General features: G+C 38.8%; 1 protein-coding gene across 4 annotated transcripts in view; it reads right to left on the minus strand.

Annotated features, from left to right (window-relative positions):
* The window catches only part of LOC101478447 (sushi domain-containing protein 2), a 115,962-nt gene that overhangs the window by 77,272 nt on the left and 11,477 nt on the right, over positions 1–27,213 (minus strand). For all 4 annotated transcript variants that reach the window (XM_012923427.4, XM_012923426.4, XM_012923425.4 and 1 more), the window contains 4 exons: positions 26,875–27,027; positions 26,196–26,447; positions 25,190–25,468; positions 24,723–24,899 (listed from right to left, as the gene is read on the minus strand). In XM_012923427.4, coding sequence (XP_012778881.3) covers positions 24,723–24,899; positions 25,190–25,468; positions 26,196–26,447; positions 26,875–27,027 — 861 coding nt within the window. The remainder of the gene's footprint in view (positions 1–24,722; positions 24,900–25,189; positions 25,469–26,195; positions 26,448–26,874; positions 27,028–27,213) is intronic.

Genomic DNA, 27,213 nt, shown 5'->3' on the forward strand with positions numbered 1-27,213 from the left:
TATTATGGTTTAAAAGCCAACAGAGGGTTCGACACCTCGAAAGGTGTAACTAACAAAGCCTCTGGTGAGTGTACAATTTGCCACATAGAACGTGGTGTGTTTGGTAAGCTTGATATAGAATACCTTTATCTAGGGCTGAATATATGGTGTATAATGCAAAAAAACCCCCACAGAAAATTAAGACATTGCATTGATAAATATTCTATTCAAAATAGGCAATAAGTGTTTTGTTATTCTTTTTAGTGAAAAAGTAATAAATAAAAATTTAAAAAGTAATTATTTCATGAGACTATAGTAAAACAAAATAATAGTGTTCTGATGAGACAAAGAATATATTTGATAAACAGGGGAACTAGGCAAAGTCTGCCATTTTTTGCTTAAAGGAAACAATTAGCTGATTAGCAAAATATATTAATTAAACAATTCTTTTAGTTTTGCAGTTAAAAGTTTTTAATTAATTCTCTTTCAATCCTCAAAGTTATGTGTGAATAAAAAAATGCGAGTGCTGAATTCCTAAAGTTTATAGACATAGATTAGAGTAGTGCAGCAGTGACATGAATACTTATGAGATCTTTGACCTTGTGAGTTTGGACGCACTGAGGAAGAGAGAGAAAATAGTGAATCACAGCAATAAGAATTCATAATGAGACAGAGAGAAAAATAAAGGACCTTCAAAGCCCCGGTGATATTTATCGCACATCCATAAGCAGGTATATCCAGACACAAACAGAGCAGAACATCCAGAGACATCACAAGCAAGTGCGCCTAGACAGTAAACAAAATCTGCCTCCAGGGCCTCTGAATGTGGGCTAAACAGATACAAAACAGAGTGCGACAGTGTCTTGAAAGTGAGCATAAACAATTGTGAATGAATCATTTCATGCACTCAGTAGACTCAATAGAAGTCGGTCAAGCTGGTTGCACCAGGTTAAATGATAGTGAAAAAGCACTTGTGCTTGAAGCACTGAATATTTAGATGTTTTTGATTAATGACAGTAAATGTAAAAAAAAAAAAAAAAAGATACCAGCCCAGGCTTGCCTTCATCTCTACTGGCATGGTTTCATTCGAAAGATATCTCCAGTGCATGTGTGTGGTGTCTCTGTACTACGACTCACACGGTTTCAGACTACGTGCACACCCACTCAGAGACACACACAAAAATCCTTAGAGGGAAACATGCACATGCACAAAACAGACTTTTAATTCTTTCTTTATCATATCTATTCATCGTACAAGTTCCACAGCGCATGATAACGAGAAAAAAGGAGGAAAAAACAAACCAAGCATGGAGGAATATGTGCCTTTTGAAGTTGTCTTTCTTCTTGGAATTGGGTTTGGCGTAACGTGGCTACTTAAGCAGATCATTAAGTGTAATGGTTGGCGAGGATTGCAAAGCTTTATCTCTAATGGCAAGAACAAAGTTCTTGATGATCTGGGGGATTCTGGAGCTGGATTTGATGGGAATTCCCATGCCTGCTGGAACAGTTTACTTTGAAACATTTTGATCTGTGCTAACAGACAGGTGCTATCATAAATCTATAGTCAGGGAATTACTGACTCAGCTTTACATACTGGGACTTGGGCATATAGGGATAAAGTTATCCTTTGACAGATTACTGTATATCTAGAGCTTGGAGGTTCTGCCCCGGACTGACGCCAGTATTTTAATGCCTGCCAGTGACACGTGACAATAAATCAAAGATTTAGAAATATAAATGGGCAAAAAAAGAAACCTGGAATGAATATATACTGTGAAAAGCATAGCATGCAGAATATCCATCTCACAAACCATCAGATCATCTGACTCAGCTTGAAAAGGAACCCAAACATGTGGCAGAGTCATGAAGAATGATCCCAGGTACAAGAAAAGCAACGAGTCCAGCAGCCATTTGTATATTTGATGTCATCTGGAGTGTGCCTATGCTTAGAAAAGATTGATAAAGTATAGTATTGTACAAATCCTCATTTAAACTCATAAACTAATATTCTTTTACAACTAACAACCTAAACCTACAAACGTGATGTCGTTCTCAGTTTGGTTCTGAGTAGACCACACAACATTAAACCATGTGGCTGTAAGTAGGATCTAATCAACACAGATGGAAAGAAATCACAAAGTGTGCAGGCAGCTTTTCATGCTTGGTGAATAGAGATAGGGAAAGGACTGAAGTTGGTCACAGGACAAACGAATTCATATCTGCAAGGGCTGAACTTATTCATAAACAAACAGGCAGTACAAAGAACAACTGCATCTTTGCACACCATGAAGAAATACCAGGGCGTACATCTTTATTCATGAGAACAATACATCTGAGCATAAAAGTTTATTTTGAAAATGGTTGCTATTTCTTTCAGTAGAGAAATCGGAACGGGATGTTGTTTGAGGATTATGAGCGCCAAAATGATTTCTTAGCAAGAGAATAAGCTTTGATTTTTTTCCCCCTCTGGGCAAATAGAAAGTGAACACCAACAATCTTTATTTATTTTCTCCTCGCACTTTTCTTTTGTTGATGCCTTCCACCGCTTTGCATTTGAATCCCTCAAAAATCAGGAAATCGCTTCCACCCAGCTTTCGTATTTATGAAAACACGTGTTTCCAAGAGCCTGCAATGAATTTATATTTGGTACAAGCTGCGTAGTGCATCTCACTCCCTTGGCAATGTGCCCGTCCACAAGCTTTCCATGGAGGTTTGTTCCCCCCCAGTTTCCACAGATCCCGTTGATTGATTCGCTGTTTAATGGCTTCCTGTGCTGGGCATAGCATACGACAAACATCTGTAAGGGTGGATCGGGCATACTGGTTCTCTTTTGCTCTGCTACGCTCATCTGTGGTGTAGTAAAGTGAGGTATCTGCCTTTATTGTGGCCTGAGAGAATGACGTGCTCCATTATAAAAAGCACTGACTCCACTGAAAAATGAGCCATGGGTCCTAGCGGCCACTGGTTGCTGAGTGGCTCATAGTGCCTCAGGGGATGAAGTTTAGCCTCAGATGTTGATGACAGATGATTTAGGGGGTGGGGGGTTATAGCAGCTGGGCTACGAGTGATAAAGTTATACTAAGTGTTAATGTCCAGAGTAGTTTGAAGACTCATCTCTTTGAGTCGATACAGAAGCTAAGGGTTCAGCTTTGGGCTATTTTAGTCAGCTTCACTATGGATTCCATCTTCTTGGTATTCTAGTAGTCACAGCTCTGATAAGATAGTAAAATTGCTTAAGATCCAAGTAAATTAACGTTGTGGATATTTATTAAGAATCTTTAGACCCACAGCACTGAAGCAAATCACAGGAAATTGGAAAAGAACATCAAGCCAAAACTAAATTAGCTGAAAATAAAACTCAGAGTGTTCAATAACAAAGAAATTAGCTCGTGAGAAGCATTAAATTGGGGATATTTTTATGGAAAAAAAGTACTCTGGTTTTGTAAAATTAAAATATAGTTTTAAGATGGGTTTCTTTTATGCATAAAATGTCTGATATGCATCATGTTTACCCTTTTTTTGTTGCAGTGCTGTAACATTTGCAATTATTCATCTATTCCCCCCCCCGTGCTATGGATTATGGCAAGTGTCAAGCCTTACATCACAAATTGCATTTAGTATAAAATCTTTGTCAAATCATCCCTAAGAAATCAAGGTTAACAATATGTCAACTTGTAGTCTTGGTCAGACATTTACACTCTTCAAGGGCATAAATCTTTTCAATAGGGTTGACGTCAGCGGTTTTCAAAAGGCCATTATTCCAGGAGTTTATGGTCAGCCTATTTTATATGCGATGATTGTCCTGCTGGAACACCAAATTGTGTCAAAATTTCAACCATCTAGCTCCTGATTTGAGGTGAAGTTGAAGAATTTCGAGGTAATACTCCTTCATTATTTCATATCCTTTGTACAATTTACCACTACCACTGGCAGCAAAACAGCACCAGAGCAAGACAGTTGCTTGACAGCTGGTACACTGTTCTTAGATGTCGAGGCTTCACCTTACTCCTCCAAACATGTATCTTGTCTTTGCGACCAAAAAGCTCAATCTTTGTCTCATCTGACTATAAAACTGTTGCCGAGATGGCATTTGGGCTTCTTTACATGAAGCCTTCATGTGGAAGTAAACATGAATCTCACTGTGCAAACTGAACCAGCCAACTGCCAATTGCCAATGTCTGATATACAAAGATGCTGGGTTCAGCTGTGGCTCACCAATCAGCCTGTTGAGGTGCACAGTAGCCTGTTTTCAGCAACCACCATTTTTGTTTTCAAGTAGAACATTGTGATATCTAATGCAAAATTTTCCATGTAATAATATTGTTTTCTAATTATAATTAGGAAAAAAAAATTCTAATGATTTTACATAAACTACTGTCCATAGATGGCCATAGTGATGGCCATATACTGCAGCGGTCCCCAACCCCCAGGCCACGGACTGGTACCGGTCTGTGAGTCATTTGGTACCGGGCCACGAGAGTAGAGACGAGAGTGAACGAGAGTGAAATGTATGGTTATCTGGGTTTTTATCGGTTTTTAGCGTTATTTTGTTATCGTAACAAACTAACTCGGTTTTCCTGGGTCTTTTCACGTGTGTTATGAATAAATCGTCTTTTTTTTGGTACCGGTACTAGTTTTATTTTGTTGTATTTATCTGCGACTCCTTAAAGGCCGGTCCATGAAAATATTGTCGGGCACAAACCGGTCCGTGGCGCAAATAAGGTTGGGGACCGCTGATATACTGTATATACTCTTCATATGGGGGCCAAAAAAGGGGATGCTATTTCATGTGGAAAACTGTCCAAAAAAAGACTTCTTACAACTGTGTATACTACACCTTCCATAAAACAGCACAAACTGGTTCCAACCAGAATAGCAATAGAAGTGGGAGGCACTGGTGCACAACTGATAAACAAAACTGGGACTTCACTCTCTAGATTTGAGAATCAACTACTTCACAGAGGCCTGAAACTATAGACCCCATTATACAGTTTTGGCATTTACAACATTTCTGATATATTTTTATTATAATTCTAATTATAATATATTAAATATATTACATAAAAACAAGAATAATTCCTTCAAAATCACGGGCCTTTCCAATTGACCTCAAGCTTTTGTGTGGTTGTGCTACATACAGATGCAAGTAAATTACTGATAGTAAGATGATTTTTAATTAGTCTGTTAATTGCCTGTTGGTTTTAGGATTTTGTCATGTTTGTAAAAAGACAATGTAAAAATATAGTATAACTGCAATATAAAAAGCAAAGCTTTTGTTTTTATCCATCTTAGGATTAGACGACTTTTCCAAAATCTTCTTTTCGACGTAAAGTGTTCACGTTGCCAGTGACAAAACTCTGTGTTTGGGCAAACACCTTAATCCCAAAATCAATCTTTATTTCAACGTACGCCTTAAAATTAGGAGAACATCAGAAGGTGCTGTTCAGCTACGAGGCATTAGAAGTTAAGGGACAAAGCACACCTGCAAAGCTGCAGTTGACATGAAACAAAAAGCACACCCAAAACAAAAGCCTCATCCAAAAGCCACTTCAGAAGTCTTTCCTCATAATCTAGGGATGTAGAGCAGATCTGAGAAATGGGAAAAGTCCCACGTGAAAGCAACAAGCTTGCACAGAGTGCATTAGCATTTACTTGTGTTTGAATATGATTGAACTAATTACGGCGGGTTATTGAGATGTTAAGCGACTGTAAACACTGAGGGTTAGAACAGGCCCCCACTGAGATGAAAAACCTCTACTTTCATCCATACGCAATTAATCAGCATCTGACTCTGCAAACAGGCTTGCTCCATTGCCTCTCTTGTAAGCACTGACTGACACATGAAAGGAGGGAAATTTGCACCCAGTTAGGAGATTATACAGCAAGTGAGTCAAATCCGAGCTGATAGTGCAGAAAGACCCCAGACATCGACACACTGGGAGGTTTACTTGACCTTTGTAAGAGTATCAGGACCTGTTACCAGGTAACAAAGTCGAGGAAGTTGGAACATGTGTACTTATTTATGCTTTTAGGAAACATTAATGTGACTTTATGTGAAAAACGATAGGGTCCTTGAGGGATAGCAGAGCGGTAATAGCCAGGGTTTGCAGGAGCTAGTAATAGATACATCATTGCACAACTGCTATTCGGGAAACAGCGTTCACATGCAGCAAAAACTTCAAAGCCTTCCATGTGCAGAAGGCCAGGTTATTTCAATTAGCCTTCAACAGAAACCCTTCTTCTACCCCAGCTGGACCCCCACCTATCACTCGCAGAGATCAGCCACAGGGGACCCTGTCACTGTGTTTCCTTTTACCCCCCCAAAGGGCTTTGTTTTGGAAAAGGAGAAGCCAGTCAGGTTCAAAGTGGAGGAGAAGACCGTGGGGTAACATGAGATGACGGTCTGTCCGATGAGGCATGCTGCTGGGGCGAATATGGACGATTCTTTTATTTCTGAGCTCTAAACAGTAGTGTACACATATAAAGGAGAAACAACTAGAAAACCATGGGACAACATTAGATTTATTGATTTTTTATGTGAGTTATAGATACTCGATCATTGTTTTCAAATACAGATATATAATGTAGTTCAAAGATTTCCAGTGGGAGAAGTTCACATTAAAGGATTTGGCATAAAAATAAGCTTCTTTCTTTGCATTATTTTCAGTTTACGGTTAAAATATGGTAAGGTTTTAGTTTAGTTTAAAGGCAACATTTCAAAAACATTAACCACAATTCACAGAGCTTCTTAAAGCATTGAAGGCAAACGTCTTCCGTGTACACAAAGATTCAGAAAGCAAGTGTTGACAGAGTGCAAAAAGTTGACCTTTATGTAACATTTGCGGATTTCTCTGGCTCAGTCACTCAGCAAAGCCCTTCGTTTGACTGAAGGCTACCAGCCCACACGTAGGCTGAACAGAGTTCAAAGTTTTTCAACCAAAAACTGGTCAGGTTCACTTCACATTTGACATGAGTCTGAACACATCTGGTCCTATTTTAAACTGAACGGGAGAAGGGAGTGTTGATTGTAATGATGATATGTCCATGTAGTATTTACACAGTTCTCTCTCTCTAGCAAAGATCGGGCGTTCAGTCATGCAAAACTGGGATATAAAAACAATCATGGCATTTTTCCTTTTCTTCAGTTCCCTCAATCGTCACCCCATGCACCATTTACCACAACCTGGAGGTTTTCCAACCTAAACAAGAAGAAAAACATGAGGCCAAACAACAGACTGAAAGCCTAACGCCTGAGGTTTTCTTGATAAAGTCAACAGGTCAAGAGAAGAGCGCCGTCCTATTCTGTAGTGCAACTGTGTGTGTTGGTTTCCAAATGCTCAGCTCTGAACATATTTGTGGCCATTGCTGATATGGTTGATCCATAATTCAAAAGGACTTTGAGAGTTTAGCAAGGCTGCTGTTGGTTCACCATCTGGATTGGTTTGTCTTTCCTTTCTCTGGAAATACAGATAAAAGAGGTAGTCACTGAACAAACTGTTAAAACAAAATTAAACAGTGAGACCTGAAAAGCAACCAACAAACAAGAAAAACACACATTTTCATCCTAAATCCCTTTTGGGTGTGTTGTTATTTCAAAGATGATCATTGTCATCTTTCCAAAGTTACTGTGGGGGGAAAAACATTGCCCTACAGACTGTTTCTCCTGCAGCTTCATGGGAGTAGTAGAAGTAATAGAGAACACTTGTTTAATCAAAACTAACTGCGAGTAAATTGTGTGGTGACCTTGCAGCAGGGCAAGCATTATTTTCAACTCGGCTCATAATAAAAGCATTTTATTGCTCTTATTGACGGTGTTTTATTAAGCAGCTTTTATAAAACTTGCAAAACAAGGAAATAAATGTTGAAAGGAAACTGTACTATGCCTTCTGTGGTACATAAACTACAGTAGTAAAGCATTAGGTGGTTTTTGACCTTAGGGCTCATTGGGATCATTTGAACTTGATGAAAAGAAGGAAACGTGTACTAAAAAGACTGGATTTGATCCCACAATGACTGGAAGGGCATTACGAAAGAACTGTTTACTGAAGAACAGAAAGATTAAACCTAGTTTTAAAAACGTGGACGTTGAGTGGATGAGTATTGTTTTAAGGGAGATCTGATAAAATAGTAACCCATCCTTTAAGTCCTATTCACAGATCATCATTCATACTTCGGTAGTTATTCAGGGTTAGATCAGTAAGTTATTCCAGCATCTGCGCTGGCAATATCTGAGCAATTTTTTTGTAATCTAAAAGAACACAAACACTCACCCTTCACTTTGTTAGGTACACGTGATAAACTGCAAATATCTTTTCAGCAGCAACTTAGTGTGTTTAATCATGCAGACCTGCTGAAATTTAAGCCGAGCATCAGAACAATGGAGCTTCCAAAATGACAGAAAGACAACAGCAACTCAAATAACTACTCTTTTCAATCCAAGGATGCAGAAGAGCATCTCTGAATGCACAACATTTGGAACTTTAAAGAAGATGGGCTACAGCAACAGAAGACCACACCGAGTGCCATTGCTGTCAGATAAAGACAGGAAGCTGAGGCTTAACTTTATACAGGCTTACCAAAACTGGAAAATAGAAGATTGGAAAAGTGCATGGTCTGCTGCAACATTCAGACAGTAAAGCTTGTGTGAAAAACATGAAAGCATGGATCCATCTTGCCTTGTATCAATAGTTCACACTAGTAGCAGTAGTTGTGTAGTGGTGTGAGAGACCTTGGCATACATTTCTTGGCATACTTCGGGCCTCTTAAGGCCCAGTATACCTGCTGTGGTTGCACAACGCAGGGGTTACCACAATCCAGGGGTGCAAGACCTTCTAAATTGGGAGCTAGCGACAAGCAGTTTGACATCAACTTTGGTTTATGGTGTGATGTGTGAGGCACTGCACAGCAATTATAATGGGACCCTTAGTACCAGCTGAGCATTGTTTAAATGCCACAGCCTACCCGAGTATTGTTCCTGACTGTGTCCATCCCTTCAGGGACACATTTGTAATGGCTGCTTCCATCATACGTAACATGTCACGAACCAAGCTGAAATAATCTCAAACTGGTTTCTTAAACATGACAGTGAGTTCACTGAACTTAAATGACTTCCACGGTCAACTGACCTCAGTCAAACCTTTGAGATGTGCTGGAGCAAGAGATTTGCATAGCTGACAAATCTGCACCAACTGTGTGATAGTATGATGTCAATTTACAGCAAAATCTCAAATAAATGTTTCCAACTCTTTGTTTAATTATGCCACAGAAAATATGGCAGTCCTGACACAATTCGGTGATGACATATGCTTCTGGATCCAAACTACTCTGCATTTATTGAGGCTGCTGTGTTTTTAACATGTTTTAATGCTTTGTATCTTGTTATATTTAATCTGAACAAGTCCCTAAAAAAGTCAGTGATCACTGTCGGCCTCTCTCGGTTTTTATTACCACTATTCATTTTAAAGCTCAGTCTTTAAAACCTTACGATGTAACTACAGCGCAGCCCATGCAGCAGTATGTTAATGACTAACTTCGTATTGTGGATGGATTATCTCAGTTGTTCTCCTGACTGAAGTTTGGTCCATTTACAGCATCCTGCCATGCGATTCCATTTGTCCCTAACTTTTATCGAGTGGAAAAAAGTTAGCATTCATCCTCCAGCTTCACTGTGCTAATGTGTTTATATTATGCTAACACAGCTGTGTAGCTAGCCACCACATCATTATATACCAGCTAGCCCAACTTCAGTAACCCTACAAACGTCACTGCTGTTTAGTTTTGTCTTCATTTATGCCGGCAGTGATAGCATAGCAGAGCTGTACGTCTTAATTTTTCAGAAATCTCTCAGTCAGAACGTGGTATATTATGTTGAGGTGGAAACTAGCGAGCTAACTTCCTGCTAATTTCTAACTCTGTTAAATTGAATAAATTCTGTTTTCATGGATGCCTGGATGTTAAACTTCATTGTTACACCTGGTAGAGCAGCCACACTGATCATTTTATTAAAGGTGAAAGAATTTAAACAGTTTGTAACTCTCAGACATGTGGCAGTGTTCGTTTGACTTTGGGACCTGAAGAGGAGTTTGGACCCAGAAACGGCTAATGATGTCAGACTTAAAGGCCAGATAGTAGCAAGGTGCACCTAATGGGATACAGACAGTCATTTTAGATATGTCAACATTTGGATTGTGATTAAAATTTCATGATGAGAAGCAGAGAAGAAACCTCCCAAATTCAGAGCTATTTTTAAGTCATATTTTCAGATGCATAAGTGAGACACCAGAGTTTCCTACCATTTGGTGTTGAGACGGTTTACTTCTCTTTTCTAAATGTGCTTCCCACATCAATCCTTAAATCTATTCTGAACCCTTTTCCACATTCAGACAAACACCCCTCTACCTTTTTGATGTGTCATAAAGCAGAAGTGGAGAAGACATCACAGTACACACACACACAGACACACAAACACAGACTCACATCATATGGTGTAATGACTTTCCTACTACTGTGGTGAGCTGCCAGTCAACCTGTTGAAACCTGCAAAGTAACCCTAGATGTGGAAAGTACCCCTGCAGGTCTAAGACACATGGAACAGAGGCTCAGGAGCTCTGCGAGCTTTGTATACACAAACACACATAGCCTCATGCACACACAGAGCTGTGTAGTTTCACTGCTTCTTTCCTCCAGACACACAACCCAGACATGATCTGAAATACGGTAAGACCCCAGCTACTTCCATCCTGATATGCTTCAGATGTTGAAGAGGAATCGATGTGTCTGCACTTGTCCGTAGGAGACTTTTCATGCATGTGAATGTATAAGGTGTCTCAACACACTTGGGCTACTGTATATGGAAAAACTTTATATTATTAGTAGTATTTGCTATAAAACAAACAATCTGTGTCCTTAAATTAAATGTTTAATTAAACCTAATTTCTATTAGTTTTATAATTTGATTTACTTAAAAGTTTTCTGCGTTTTTGAGAATTAGTTGTTTAATAACATATACTTGACTATTTTGACAGTTCCACATGGGTGAGTGCTAAGACCCATAGGACTGTTAATGTTTAACTTCAAATCACTAATTTAATAGTGTGAGCGTGCTGGATATGTGATGTGGTTTTTAATGTTTGTGTGGTAAAGAACAGTGTTATGGCTTGGCTATAACAACAGGCCACCATGGATGAGACTTGTAGTGATTAATTATTTTCAGTGAGAAAACTCTCTACTGATGGATAAATTAAGCCATGGTCAGTTACTTTGGCTCAGTATTTTGTACATCATTTAAAATTCCGCTCTTTTCAATAAAAAGGAATTCTAACCAATCAATTTAAGTTTGCATAATTTTCAAAGCGTACTTGTATTTTTTCTAGTGTGTATGCACCTTAGGTCTCCAATTGCAGTATGTGTACCAGCATGCTGTATGTGTGAGATCACCTGACTCACATCTGCAGACCTTTTGACACTCATCATATCTTTTTGCACCTGGCCTCCTATGATCAAGACTTCAAGAAGAGAGGGCAGGTGTGCGCGCTCCCTGCCCTCGTGACTTATAAACCTAGTAGTTTCATCAAGTCGCTGCCCCAAGTGATGCTGGAAGCGGGAGGCGGCTCTTGACTCCCAATATCCATCTTTTTTCCCCTCCCTTGCCATAGTTATAGTGGGGGAAAGCCCAAATGAAATCTACGAGGCCATAAAACAGGCCTTTAATTTGCTTGTATATGCCCAGGAGCAAGCACTACTATTAGCCTCTTGTTTCTCTGGACTGCATGATTCTGCAGGGTATATGGGTTTGATCAGATCAGAAAGAAAATTTATGAGTAACGTTTAGGAGGCTGGGACATGCTGAATATCAAATAAGCAGGTGGGATTCATTGCATCTGTATGTCTCTGCTAGCACAGCAAAAAGGTGACTTGGGAGGAAATGAGAGGGAAAGAGGACCTCTAGCTATGTACCAGTTTGCACAAGATGACAAGAACTTCCAACTTCAAACATATAATCTCATCAAAGACTGAGTGAAAGATATATGGGTGGCTATGGCTGGAGGCCTACCAAACAAAAACAAGGCAATAGTTATGTCTTAATTCACAGTGTGCCTGACCTGAGGAGACCTTGGCATTGCTGCTTCACACAGAAAGAGAGACACAGATCAGAGATAACCATAGTTTTTAGACATGCATGCATGTATTCTGTATGTTATCTGCTATTAGTGTAATTTTATCTTACTGATCAGCTGCAGTGTTTTCTCTGCATTATCATCCTGAGAGCCAAGTTTTGCTTTCTGCTGTCAGCTTGTGATTACTTGGATCTGATAAGTATACAAACCAAGCTTTCTCTTAGGACAGAAAGTCAGAATTTCCTTACATGGCTTAACAAATATAAAACACTATAGAGCACAATCAACTACAAGGTGTTGAAAAACCAAAAGCCCCATTTGAGAATGCAGGGTCTCAGGCTCAGGCTATATTAAATTTACTGCAAGTGCAAATTTAAAGTATTCAGTTGGTAAAATACAGTGGACACAATTATTGTGCAACCTTGACAGAAAAAAATAAATTATTATCCTGTGTATTTATGAAACAACAATGCCGTCTGGTCCCATGATGTGGTGATAAAGGGGACATGCTGCATGCCTGAGAAGTGGCTGTACCTCAGCAGGTAGCACAGGTCATGGTGATTCTATCCACGTCTGCATACTAAATATCCTTTGGCAAAATACTAACCACAAGTTGCTCTCCGACAGATCCATCACAGTATGAATATATGCAAATGTTAGGCAGAAAAAGCACAGATAAGAAAGTGGTTGTATGAATGGGTGTGTGAGGGCAACCGGACGGAGATTGAAGAGATCACAACAAGGACAGAAGGAAACTAAGGGCTTAAATATACACATGAGGTAATCAGGAAGGTGAACTAAATTAGACTAATGAAACAGGGCAAACAGAACTTAACTCAGTGCTCACAGGATGAGAGACTATCAAAATAAGACAGGAAACCAACAGACAGAGAAACCCAGGCTGTGTCCCAATTCAGGGTCTGCACGCTTGAAGTACGCATTTTAAGTGCGGTTACGTCACCGCCACGCGACGACGGCTGTCCCAATTCGAAGTGTACTTCAAATGCATACTCCAAATGCGCCGTCGATTTCCCCAAATATCAAGCGTGGTCCGGTGCACGCTTCGTGGTCCCATATATCCCACAATTCATAGCGCAGCGGTGGGTGTGGATAATTTTGCCGCAAAATACGGCAGAAGCGAGCGGCCGAAGAGGTTGTTTTTTTCCCCCCCAAACTTTATTGAAATTATAAAGTGAACAGTCAGTCATTCCAGTTCAGTTTGTACAGTAGACATACAAGGCAAATAAGAGTAACAATATACAGTACAATGAAATAAGAAGGATAAATAAATAAAGGAGAAAAAAAAGAAAAAGGGGGGAAATGTGACAGACTTCATAACAACTTTGTACTTGAAAGTTGTGACAGCTCATTCGTTAAACCTTTCTGAATGAATTTCAATCAATGATAAACCTTTTTTATTGGAAGTTAATTTAAGAGAGTTTAAGTAATATTCAATTTCAATCAAAAACAAATGAAATGATGGGGTTGAGTTTTGAAATTTACATTTATGTATATGGCATTTCCCTAATAAGATGGAGCGGCCGAAGAGTGAACTGTCAAAAGTAGTGAATATGACGTAACTTATTTATGTGCGAATGTTTAATAATTACAGACAGACAGACAGACAGACAGACAGATAGACAGACAGACAGACAGACAGACAGACAGATAGATAAGGGGTGCAACGATACACAAAATTCACGGTTCGGTTCGGTTCGATACTTTGGTGTCACGGTTCGATATTTTTTCGATACAAAAAAAATGTTCATGCCTTTTTAATTTGTCATTTATTAAAATTATAAATATATATTTTAACTCAAAAGTACAGTTTTTAAATTTAATGTTGCTGAAACAAAAGTAATTTAAAAAATAAATATATCTCTGGGTTGTCAAAATTTCAAAATCTCTGGTAGCCCTTCGGGCAGGGACTCTTCAGTTTTTGGTAGCCCAAAATAAATTTAAGTAGCCCGAATAAAAAAGAGAGCACTCTTTTGATTGATGTTTTGTTTCCTGTTTTGTTTCCGTTACAATATTATACATTAAAGTATAATATTGTAACGGAAACAAAACATTAATCAAAAAATGTTGAAAAACAAATTACAACATTGTACAAAAATTACAATCATCAACTCAAATACTTGGTTCTAATTGAACAGAAATTTCTATGAACTTGTAAGAACTGTGTAGGACATGAATCAGTCTGTGTCAGATCCTGAATTTGAAATTTCCACTGAAGTCACGGGTAAGAGACAAGTGGAACCAAGATCTAGGCCATTTGCTTTTTGAAGTTTGCAAAGACTGCTAAATTTTGCCAGTGGTAGTTCACTCTTTGCAACATAGTACGCTGTTCTAAACAGATTTTTCAGGTTTATTTTTAGTATGTTATTGCAATTGGTGTTTGTTCTGGGAAAGATATTGCAGACTGAGCAATAATGCATTTCTTGCATTTCTCATGGGTTCTAATGGGGGCTTTTCTTAAAATGACAGGTCCCAGTAACAAAGGCGCTTGTCGACTCAGAAATCGAGAGAAAACCAACAACACATCCGGCAGAACATTATGTTATTTACACGGGTGCACATAAGTGGTCCGCATGTGCGCATTCGCTGTCAAAATAAAAGACGCGCACCAGATAAGAAGTTGCAACGCGCGTTTGCGTCCATATAAAAAGCACTGTTTTTGTCCGCTAGAGTGGGATTTTCACGGCACATTCTGCACCACATCTCTGTGCGTTCATCATTTGTTTGAAGCCAGCTCACCTCCTGCAACCACTTTTCCGAGAATACGTGCTTCTTTTGTGGTTCGGACTCCTTCTGACATTTGTTTGGAGGTGGAGGAACACCAAAGTAATTGCTTAAAGGAGCTTCTTCGACATATTTAAGAGTTCTAAACAAATGTCTGTCCTCCTCCAGAAAATCTTATGTATACAAACAGGCGTTGCAACTTCATATCTTGTGCGCGTTTTTTTTTAAATTTTGACAGCGAATGCGCACCTGCGGACCACTTATGTGCAGCCCCGGTTATATAGCTCGTCATATTGCAGCCACAGAAATTATTTTGTCCATGAAACCATAAAGCTGCACTTTCTTTTTGCCTTATAGTCTGATTTGTCATAACTTCTCCGTTTTGTGGTAAGCTTTTCTTTGGCTGTCACTTCTTCACCCTGACCTGTCTTATTTGGCTCAGCAGAACTAAAATATATATCTGCTGCTTTTACACACACACATATAACGGTCAGCGATTCTCTGCGCGATCAACCTCTCACATGTTTAAGCTTGCTGCGGGAGATTTCACTTGTCATGTTTGCATAGTAAGCTAACGATTAATAAGACTATGTCAGAGGAATTGGTGCACAAATTATCATCACTCACAGATCAGTACTGTCGCTCTCTATACACAGTTCGCGCGATTGCAAAGTGAAAGCAAAAAACAAGCGCAAATTCAAACCCGATTTCAATATGTCACATATTGACAGTGGCTCACCGATGCCAATGACATAATTACCCAGCTACATTTCCGAAAGAATGCAAAATCATTGGCATATATTTTTCCTTCCTACAATAGCCCGACGGGCAGGGCAGAGATAGATTTTGGTAGCCCGACTGGAAAAATCGCTAGCCCTGGGACGTCGGGCTAGCGATTTTGCGAGCCCTGTATCTGATTGAGGAATCACTCATCTTTGGAAAAGAGAGTTTATTACAGAGAAATGGCTCTTTCCAAAATAAAAGCTATACTATACGCTTCTTCTGGGCTATATTCTCAGCAGCATATTGTAGCGGGTCAGGGCTGTTCGGGGTTCTGTTTGTACAGTTATGTTTTGTTTATGTTGCCATAGTGACGGGTGACGCCCACTCGCTGCGACGGTGTGTCGTGATGTCATGACAAAAATGAATGACCAACAAAACATTTTTCTCCTTCATTTCTGTCAAACAAAGCTGTATGTAACGTGTCTCGCGGTTAGTATCATGGTTGCTAGGCAACCTGAACAGCGCGACGAAGCGTATACCGTCCCATTTCACAAGCCTCTCACTTCCGCACTTCTCGTACTTATAGTACGCACCGTACGTAGTATGCGTAGTGCGCGTACTTCAAGCGTGCAGACCCTGAATTGGGACACAGCCCCAGATTCCAGACTCAAAACTAGCTTCAGGGAAGGAGTAAACACAGAGATAACAGACTAGCGAGACTGAAGGTAAACAAACATGATGACACTGAAGACAGAACATGGACACAGAAATGGAAGAAAGAAATCAAGAACTCTAAATAGACTCAGAGACAATAGAAAGGAATATTTAGGAACTACAATACAAATTAATTAATCAGACATCAAGAATACAGTCTGAATACTGGTAGAGTAGAAACATGCTCTTCCATTTACTCATACTTTTTAGTGAAGTAATCTTACCTTTTTTTCACACTATAAACATAAACTTACTGTTGTAACATAATAAAACTTGGTGGATACCAACACTGTACCTCTCAAATCAAAAAGAATCCAGTGAAAAAATGAGAATTCATCTTTTCATAAAAAAAAAATCTAATTAAGAGAAACAGAAAATCAAGCTGCAGCAGAACTGCTGCTAATGCTGTGAAGAGCACTGTGACGCCTAACACTGCCATACCTTTTTTATATTTCTTGTGTCCTATATTACTTTTAGTGGCATAAGCACAAAAATATTGATTTTCATGTGTAGCAAATCATGAGCATCTCACCTTTTTTGTTTCCTGTTTTGTAGACTGATTATTATTCCCACAGTGACGAGTGCTAAGAGGGAACCAACAGCACCGAGAATAAAGCCCACTTTATCGTCTGTGAAAAATCACAAGAATGTAGTTAAACACTGCTATAAACTATTTATCCTTCAGAACAGTCATGCACCCATCGCAACTTTATTATTTGGAGTATCAACAACATCAAGAGTTTGTAAAACAGTGAGCTTGTTTTAAGATCTCAGCACAAGCTTAGAAACTTTATAAACAGTGACAAATGATGAATGACTAAAAGTCCTTTTTTTGGCTAAACTGTTACATATATAGTGAACGTTTATGTGTCCAAGGACTGGTTGAGTGGCCGAGGAAGCACACACAGAGGCATAAATGGTTATTAAGTAGTATAAGATTTATTTATAGTGCTCACCAGACAAATAAGTCTGGTGAGCACTATAAATAGTGTCAGGCTCAGGGTGATTTTGGGTGAAAAAGAAAAAGAAAAAAAAAAGAAAGCACTCTTTCCCCACACAACATAAATTTTGCTCACAGTGTTAAAAATCTATTATTCATCCAACTGGTACACTGAATATAAAAGTCCCCCACTTGCTTTTTGACAGTTTAGTTCTTCAACATTGTGGTGACATATCAGGCACACTTAATCTACAAAGACTTTGGTAATATTAACACTGAAAAAGTGTATTTATTTTTACAGCAGGGAACTGATGACAGTATGTATACAGAGGAAAATGACAACAGGAAAATATGCTAAAATGCTGAAGCCCTGATCTTTATTATTTAACTGGATATACAAAACATTTTATTACAATAACTAGAATGAAGGGGTTAGTAACCGTTGTAACAGCAAGACAAGAATAAATGCACCAAGTGGACAGTGCCAAGTGGTCCACAGACACATAAAGTACAGAATTAAAAAGACTGTCCTATGAATTTTAACATGGGCATGGTGAGTCAGTATAAAGTGAATATGAACCAAAGAGAATCATCAGATTTGACAATTTCCTTTGTGCTAAACAGGCAAACACTGTGCTCATATTAGAAAGCTTATTGTTGTTTCATTTTGTTCTAACGAATCACTTTGTTATGTATGCCATTCATATAAAAAACAAATCGCAGGTATTTTCTCATCTAAACCAATTCATAAAATATTTAAAAAAAGTATGATTGGCCAATTAGCCAGAAAGCAACAGTTACTAGGCAGTGTAGCAGTTTTTAAACATACCAACGGGCTTAAACAAAACTAAAATGATAAACCTGGCTTAAAAAAACAACTTGACTCTAAATTGTGCGCACTTGTTTAGGTGATACTGTGATTAAATTAAAAAATCTAAAATGTTCCTTTGGGAATTGGCAAGCACAAATGAACTATACGACTTTCTATTTGAGTCTTCATTTGAGCACATGTTAAGTGTGATGCTGGTCCTTAAAAATAACCTCAGCTGTGTGAAAAAAAAACAACAAGCAACAACTAAAGCTTGGCTCAAAGAGGTGGCAGTTCGTCTTGTAATCGGAAGGTTGCCGGTTTGAGCCCCGGCTCGGACAGTCTCGGTCATTGTATCCTTGGGCAAGACACTTCACCTACCACCTACTGGTGATGGCCAGAGAACTACACCGAGATGCGCACTGACAATGTACTAATAGCTTCACAAGCTTCTAAACTACTCTGTGTTAATATCAATGGATCAGATCTGGATGCAGCAGGACTGACATCGAACTTCTGCACAACGACTGAATGCTAGTCCTCCACATGCTCCCAGTATAGTTATAATCTTTACCATTAAAATCAATCTGGTTAGTCCACTCAAACTTCACTGATCAAATAATAAACCCTCAGTGAGCAACAGCACTTTGGTTGAAAGCATCACATTTCCACTGAGATGAAATAAACACATGATAAATATCACAGGGTTTGACAGAGAGTATCCCTCACCTGCTTCACCTATCCTACAGTGAAAACAGATGAAATTACATGTTACATATTATCAATTCAACCTCAGACTATTTCTGAGTTCATAATGTTTGGACTGATTAAAATGCACTCCTTTGTCTTTATCTCTGAAAGAAATTGCTAGTCGCTAACACACCCGGACACCCTTGAGCTATGTTCTTAATGCGTAAAGCTTTTCTTAACATAGAGATAAGTTTCTGGGTTTTCCTTTTTTGTCATTGCTGATACCATCTCAAAATCGTTCTGTTGGCTTTTCTCTCCTTGGTAATAGCAAAGACGTTTCTTGTTCTTGTTATTCTGACAGGTGCAAATATTCTTGGAATTTGAAACATGTATATGATTGAAACTTTTGTCATTATAGGTTCCCTGTACAAAATTAAAAACAAAACAAAAAAAACTGCATTGCATCACCGCACTTACAAAAAGTAAGGTAGGCGCTAACTAACAACACTGCTTGTCAATCATCTGGCATTTAAAAATGTGATTTTGAACACAAAATTACAGCAGTTGTAGTTGTAGTTGCATCGACATCTACAGCATATGTGTATGTTTTAACACAGAATTTTTTAAATATATTTATGTTACATCCACTCCTCAATTTCTTGCATTTGTACTCGTTTCTTGCCCATTTTTTTCTCTACTTAGCAGAAAAAGTAGAGTAGCTTGTGAAGTAGATGTTGATTGCACAAATCAGTGGCTACAGAGTAACAATACAGATTGGTACAAAATCTCCTTTGAAAATAAAGCCTTGAACACACAAACGAAACAGAAATGGTTCTGTTGTTTTCCTTTGTCTGGGTTTTTCATGCATAATGGCGACCTCCAAAGAGGTTTTCATTAGATCTAAAGAAGATTCACTGTTTTTTAAAATAATTATTAACCTGTTTTGTTGACTAGAGTTTCAATAACTCAAGTATGAGATTTTATTTGTCCATCAAATACTAGAAACAGCAGGTGAAAGCACACATTACATTCTAAAAGAAAAAAATCAGACTTCATAAGTCATAAGAGGCTTATCTGTTCATGCTGGTGGACTCGTCACCAGTGTCGGTCAAGTTACTTGAAAAAGTAATCAGTAACTAATTACTTCCCCAAAAAAGTAATCCCGTTACTTTACTGATTACTCATTTTCAAAAGTAATTAATTACTTTTAAAAACACGATTTACAACCTGAATAGGTGATAAAGCAATAGATTTTTCAGCCCAGTTCTGCATAATCCATCATACAAAATGTAATCAAATGGAAAAGTCTCTTTTGCAAGTAAAACACAGCAGAAAATAAATAAAATCAAACACTAGCGGTCCTGTTGCTCTATTTTCACCTGTAAAGCAGGAGCGGGGTAGGCGGAGGTTTACCCTGGTGCAGGTGTGCCGCGGTCAGTTGAAGAATCCGCAAGTTTCTCTGTGAATTCCCCATTACGTCATAGCGCACTTGGTGCTTGCTTGGAAGTTTTGGGGGGGTTTTTTCGCTGTAAAAAGAAGTTTTCTTCCCACGCACAACGGACACTAATGTTTTTGTCACTTTTTATGGAATCAAACTCAAAGTAAGGTCAGTACTTCCACGGTTTAGACGCTGCACGCTCATACTCTCTCCCGCACTCAATATATTATCCATTGTTGATCTGCACACAGCTGTTGTCACGAACGTCGCACTCGCTTACGTCACTGTCATGAGACATTCTCGCAAAAAAAAAAAAAAAAAAAAAATCACGGTTTTAGTAACGCAATAACGCAGCATGCTTACGGGAAAGTAACAGTAATCTAATTACCGTTTTTGCAATAGTAATCCCTTACTTTACTCGTTACTTGAAAAAAGTAATCGGATTACATTACAAGTAATGTGTTACTGCCCATCTCTGCTCGTCACTTGCCAGTCACAAATCAATAACTGTGAAGTTTCACAGTCAGATCCACCCCGCACTCATCACATCTGGTTTCTATATATCAAGATGGTTGAGGTGAAAATAATCAAACTGTGGCTTTGTAACAGGACTTTACAAACCACTGGGTAATGCAATAGTACACGTCCATCTTTTCTACTGCGTATGATACTAACAGTTAGAAAAATGCAGTGTGAAGGCCATATGAAGTACTTGCTGCAATTCTTCTAATCTTGCTCAGCACAGTGTGAAACAACACATGTCAAATGTTTCAACATTCAACACTGCTGACTTCACATTCTTGTATTCATTTTTTAATTGAATGTTGAATTAATTTGAATTAAATGTAACTTGAACTCAAAATTAAAATATAACAGAGGTGAAAAAGCCTGCTAAGTGGAATTTATCAAGTAGAGACTTTCAGTGACAGAAATGGCCACAAGCAAGACACTAAAATGTGAGCAACATGACTGGTTTTAAGATCTCGAGCTGTCCCTGGTTGGCATTTCAATTCTCATTCTCCTACGCAACCTGAATTTACCAACCACTTTTGCCTCTCTCTCTCTCTCTCAATGCTCAGCTGCACTATCTCAGGGGAATCTAAGAGAGAACCACAGCGAGTAAATTGAGTGAGGCTTTGTCTTGCAACCCACGTCACTACTCCCTATGAAAATTGCTCGATCCCCTTCTGGCAGCTGTCACCTTCCCTTTAATCACTTTCTTCCCCTCTACGCAAGAAACTGTATTAATATTATAAGGCCATTAAGGTGGGCCAAACCTGTTATTGGTATGCATTTGATACTCAACCAGGGGTACTGTTTTTCAGAAGACCGTGACAAGGCACAGCAATGCTAGTAAGCTCTATGACCTTGTAAGTCTCTCACAGCCCTGTCAGTCGTGAGATCAAAAGCACTCAGAGGACTTTCAGTCCAAACTCCACCTTCACTTCTCCAACACTCCCATCTTTCTAGCAGAAGATATTAACATTATCCTCACAACACACTGCACCACCACTACCTAAACTCTAAAATGGCTAAAAAAGCACGCCGACAAGTACAGCATCCATCTCAAATAGCTGGGGATTTTAGTGATGGGAAAATTCATACAGAGATCCACTTTTGATGGAAAGGACTTACTGTCACCTCTGCTGATAGCAGGCAACATTTCAGCAGCAACTCATTAAAGTGACTCAGAGAAGAAGTCAAACTGGATGTGGTCACATTTGTTGTTCAGCGGCACAGCCTTTTCATCTCAGCTGTGACTCCAATTCTGCAACTGTTCAGCCTGCACATCGTGCTGCAGCGATTCATTTAAGGGGAGGAGGCGAGATCCACCAGGGCGTCTCCAGCTCTGTCTGTATTTAGTATGTTTACTTGGTTAGAGGTCACATTCGAATGGCGGAGTTAACAGCTCATGCAACACCTGCCATTCCGAACCTCAGGTCATGTTTGCAGTTGTTAGCTCTGATTTGTGTAACGAGAGTGCCACAGCAAATATAATCATTTTCCACAAGGCTAAAAAGGCCCACCTTTGTGTGTGTGTATGTGTGTACGCCCGTGTAGAACGGTCACATTAAAGCACTACCTCACAGAATATGACTGTTTATTTGTGCACCTATCTGTCAGAGAGACAGCACAAGCTACAATCAACAATTTCCACATCTTGCACCATAAAAACAAATAAAACCACGTGGCCTTTATGAGCACTCTGCGCCCATAAAGAGATGAGAAGTATAGCAGGAATGTGTCCAAAACTTCAACAAAGTATAAAGCCTGTTTCAAACTAACTTGACATTAGTGTTGATGAACATCACCGCTCTACTGCAATGACCCAGCAGTTTTTCAGCAGTGGAAAAGTTCACAGTGTCTAAGGCCACAGGCAGCTCATCAGGTCAGGAGCCTGACCGGGAGAATTCTTGTCATTTTTTCCAACATTTGCAAGCTTTCGCAGCATGACTTCGCTCCCCAGGGGTCAGTAGCACTACTGTGCTCTTCGCCCACAATCTTTGCTCACCACCAATCCTAATTGTGACAATTGAAGGCCCAAAAGTTCTTCTTCTTCTCCCAAATAAAATTCAAATTGAGTTTTTGACACACCGAAGGAGAGTCATCCATCACAGTCGCACAAGTTCAAGTAGTCAGAAAAGGGATATGCATGGTATTTTCCAATTATGGATAATGTAATAATAATTAAGATGAAACCTTAGCAAAAAAGTCAGAAAGGAGATCGCTGTGAAAAGAAAGCAAAATAACAGATGTAGAGAAAAACAAAGAGATATCACCAGGCTTAATAACAAACATTTCTAAACAGTTCTGCTCTAGATAACCACGTTATGAAACCAATATGCTAATAATTGAGTTTGGATCAATTGTATCCAGCTGTACCAAGCTGTTTGTTACAAGGGACTCCAAATCTTTTCAGTGAAGCTCATTTATCCCCGATCACTATCAAGAGGAAGTCTGTGTTTGTGGTTATAACGAGGAAAGGATGGAGGGCAGGAGTGAGGCCACGAAAGGACGAAAGCAGAGGTGGATCAGAAGTTAAGCGCTTTCGATTCTCTGCTTCATCACTTCTCAGATGCACCATTTCATCAAATCTTAATTTAACTGCAATACAAATAATTACTATGTCATTACCAGTTGTTTTCTTAAAATCAACCATTTATTTCCACAAAACGAGGCATTAACCCGCTCTGTCACAAACACATTATACTGGGCCTGCGTTCCAGCTCACTTTCTTTTTACTTCCATAAACTCTGCGACTGATGTTACAAAGAATATACTGAACACATACTACAGAAAGTACATGCATTACAAGCAGTATGCAAACAAACAGGGCGTACTGCGTGAATATAACATTGTGAGATAAACTGTTGCTCACACATTTGTCACGTCTGTAGAGCCAAAAAAGGCAAAACAAAAAGAAAAAAAAGGTTATTAAAATGATTTTAATTGGAAGCAGCTTGGCTGTGCATATGTGTGAGGCTTTTTTCAGAGCATAGAAAATAAAAACTCTGTTAAAGTTACCAGAAAAAAAACATTCTGGTTTTCAGGCTGCAAAATGAATTCTGATGCTGTACGAATCTTGACATACTGGGAGAACTGGTACTGACCACACTAAGAGTATTCAATTGGAAATACTGCCATCTGATGGCATCAGCTTAAAACTACAATACTCATTTTGAGTTCTTAGATGAGGTGATGAATGAAAGCATTAGATGGTTCCAGGTGGTTCTAATTCACAGACACAAAGCCGAGCCCGTTCAAGTTCAGACGTTTGTAGCTTTGTTACTGAAGGTCTGCATGAGCAACCGCGAGCCAAGTCTATGTAATCTTTGCTGTCCAAAAGACTGCATGACAAGAAAGAGATTCACCAGTCATCTCAATTTCAAGAGGAAGCTGCTACCAATTGTGGAGCACGAAATGTGCAAGTTTAAACTGACAGAGAAATTACAGCGTTCACATTTTTCCCTCCAGTCTAAATTATATTATACTTCAGTGCCAATGACAGTATACATCATGCTACAAGACTCAGCTGGCAGGGAGTTACAAAGAGTTTGAGATATGGAGTCTATCACAAAGAAAGTGAGACTTCTTTTTTTTCTAAATGTTTTTCAGACATGTGGCACTGAACTCTGTTGCCAATGGGAACTGTTTTGAAATATCCACCATCTCCCATCTTTAAAGACATAAAAAAAATTGATCAAATGCACGTGATTCTGTTCAGATCATCAACACACTTGTTTGTCTTAAAAAAAAAACAGCTCATTAATCACTTGGAAGAGAGATTTTCATTAATAATGTCTGCAATAGTTATATAGTACTGGATCATATGCGTTCATATTATTGCTCCTTTTCTCACATTCATATCTGCTGAACTCATTTTACCATCAAATCCATCAAAATTAGATTTATTTTAAATTATAAACTTCTTAAAGTGTGTATAAAAACAAGAAATTTATACAATTTCAATTCGACTAAAGGTGAATACTGCCCACAGAGTGCCCTGCCTCAGCAGAGATTTGCGTTCTCAGAGAGCTTCTTGTTTATTATGGCTTTACTTTTAGAGCGTACCTGTAATACAGAAGGGCTGATCTCCTGTCCAGGTCCCATCACCCAGACAGGTGCGCTCTGCAGATCCATACATTATGTAGCCTTTGTTGCAGGCGAAGCTTAGAGTGCTCCCCTCCAGGTAATCAGTCCCGTTCTTCCTCCCATTCCTTGGTGTGGGAAGCCAGCCACAAGACACCACTAAGGAAGAATAACACACTAAACTATTATTTCATTGTGCTCTGCCAAGTATTAAAGAAAAGGTTAAAAAGGGTTATTTTCAGACGTATAACTATAAAACAATTTCCAAAACTAATATTTTCTCTTATTAGGTTTTCTTATGGCATAATGTGATGTATAATCCTTTCTACGTAACAACACTGGTGTTCAGTGTTGTTCAGATACTCAGTTTTATTTAAAATGAAACAGTAAGAATAAACATGTAATCACAAACTACATATGAATAGGCTTCCTCTTATTTCCTGTGGTACCTGGTTTCAGGGCGTGCAGTAGGGCTTGGTGTTTCTGGTAGGCCTTGAGTGTGGCATTTCCCACTGTGAGGTCCCGAGTCGTCAGGGTATCATATTTACAAAACTGTGAACCTTCTCCATAACACATTGTCAACATGTCTGCCACCAAAGGGTCATCAAGGCTCTCGGGTAGAGAAAAAGCTGGAACAAAAGTGGGGTCATGGCTCGGTGGGATATTATACATATCCAAAAGGTGCTCTGAATCATATGTGAAAAGGGAGGATTTCTTTGAAATGTTCCCTATGGGCAGAAACACACAATATTTTCATTCGTTAAAAAACAAAAACCATACAAGTATATTTGTGAAATTACTACACACTGTCATTTAGGTTAGGACTTAACAAAACAGCTTATAAATGGTGAAACTAAAGGTCTGTTACATATAGGGGACATATCTCTGAATAAAAAAAACAACTATTTTTAAACCTTGGATGAAACTGATTATTTTCTAGAATGTGGTATGAAAAGTAAAGAATTAGAAGTACACAATATGTAAGCAAGAAAAAAACCCAGAGCAGAGTCAAATACATGCTGTCGTTTTGTTTTGAGTGTCTGTTTCAGTTAAAACAGCACATGAAATCAGTTAAACGGTTAATTGTATGTCAGCTGTTCACTAGTTTTTAAGGATCTGTAACAATTGAAAAGCACCAATTTATGTGCTTTTACTTGCTCACTCTCTAAAATCTATTAAGGCTAACTTAAAACATGCATGTTCTCCTTCTGTGCACTCTCAAAACATTTATCATAAATTGAGTCCTTTTATTAAAACGCTGAAAAAACCGATTTGATGTGGGGATTATTAGCAAATCTTTAAATTCCTTTTGCCTTTGTAAACACAGAAAAGAGCTCGCAAAAACAAAATGATTCATAAGCATATTTAGTGTTTTCGATTGATAACTGGTTGTCAGCGTTTGCTCAATGTGATTGATTTTCTGCTGTTTCACAAACAACAGGCTCTCTTACTTACAGCTGGCCCCAAAGGTAAAGATTTCTTCCAACGTGGCATCAGCTGAGGAGATGACTTCTCCGAGTTGGATGGTCAGATCATCTGATGGGTCAGAGTTCATTGAGCCAAGGAGACCCTGGGTGTGGTTGTAAAACTCTCCTGGAAGCAGCACGGTCACTGCCATGGTTCCTTCATACAGACGAACCTTCACGCCAACACCGGAGGAAAAGATTACAGTCACATTCCCAGGACTGGGGCTGAACACATACACTCCTAGAAAACATAGATTCATCCATGAGTTTATAACAAACGGTTCCAGTTTAATAAATGTAACAATAAAACAAAAAACTGAGCAACTAAAATATGTACAAGGCATGGTTTAAATTTTAAAAAACTTGTGTTTTATCATCCTAAACAATAACTGTCTGCAGGCTTTGCATCACATAACAGGCAAACCTTAAAATGTAAGCAAGAAAGCACGAAAAAAGTATGAGAACAAAAAGCAGTGAATAAACTGTTGGAGGAATGCACAGTAATGACAGGAAATCACAAAAGATCACCTCCAAAATCAGAGTTTTTATTTTATTAAAGTTACTTTGTTAATAATTAAGATCCTTCTTTTGATGTAACTTTGGGTAATAAAAGTGTAACGATTTTTATCAGAGCTTTAACCAAGTCAGGAGAATCTAAAGCACCTCACCATGTAGGTCCATCCATCTCTGTTCAGTGAATGGTAGGATGTTTTGGTTCCTCAGCACCTGAAGATGGGCCCCTGCTACACGCACCTCAATGACATCTGATGCATCCTGTTTCATAGCCACTGACGACAGCCGTGTGGCTTTGGCCAAAGTACCTTGTTTTTGGACATAATTACATTTTAAATATGCATTATGTACTCTGAAGTCAACATAAAAGGGGACCTATCATTCAATTAACATAATTTACAGCTCCTTGTTTATCTTATGTTGGGTCTCGGTACAAACACTCGTTTCATCCTCTGCCAGAAACAAGCAATTTTTTCTGCTCCTGTGGTCACAGT

Source organism: Maylandia zebra, linkage group LG12 (assembly GCF_041146795.1).
Source record: "Maylandia zebra isolate NMK-2024a linkage group LG12, Mzebra_GT3a, whole genome shotgun sequence".
In the NCBI taxonomy this organism is placed as follows: Eukaryota; Metazoa; Chordata; class Actinopteri; order Cichliformes; family Cichlidae; genus Maylandia; species Maylandia zebra.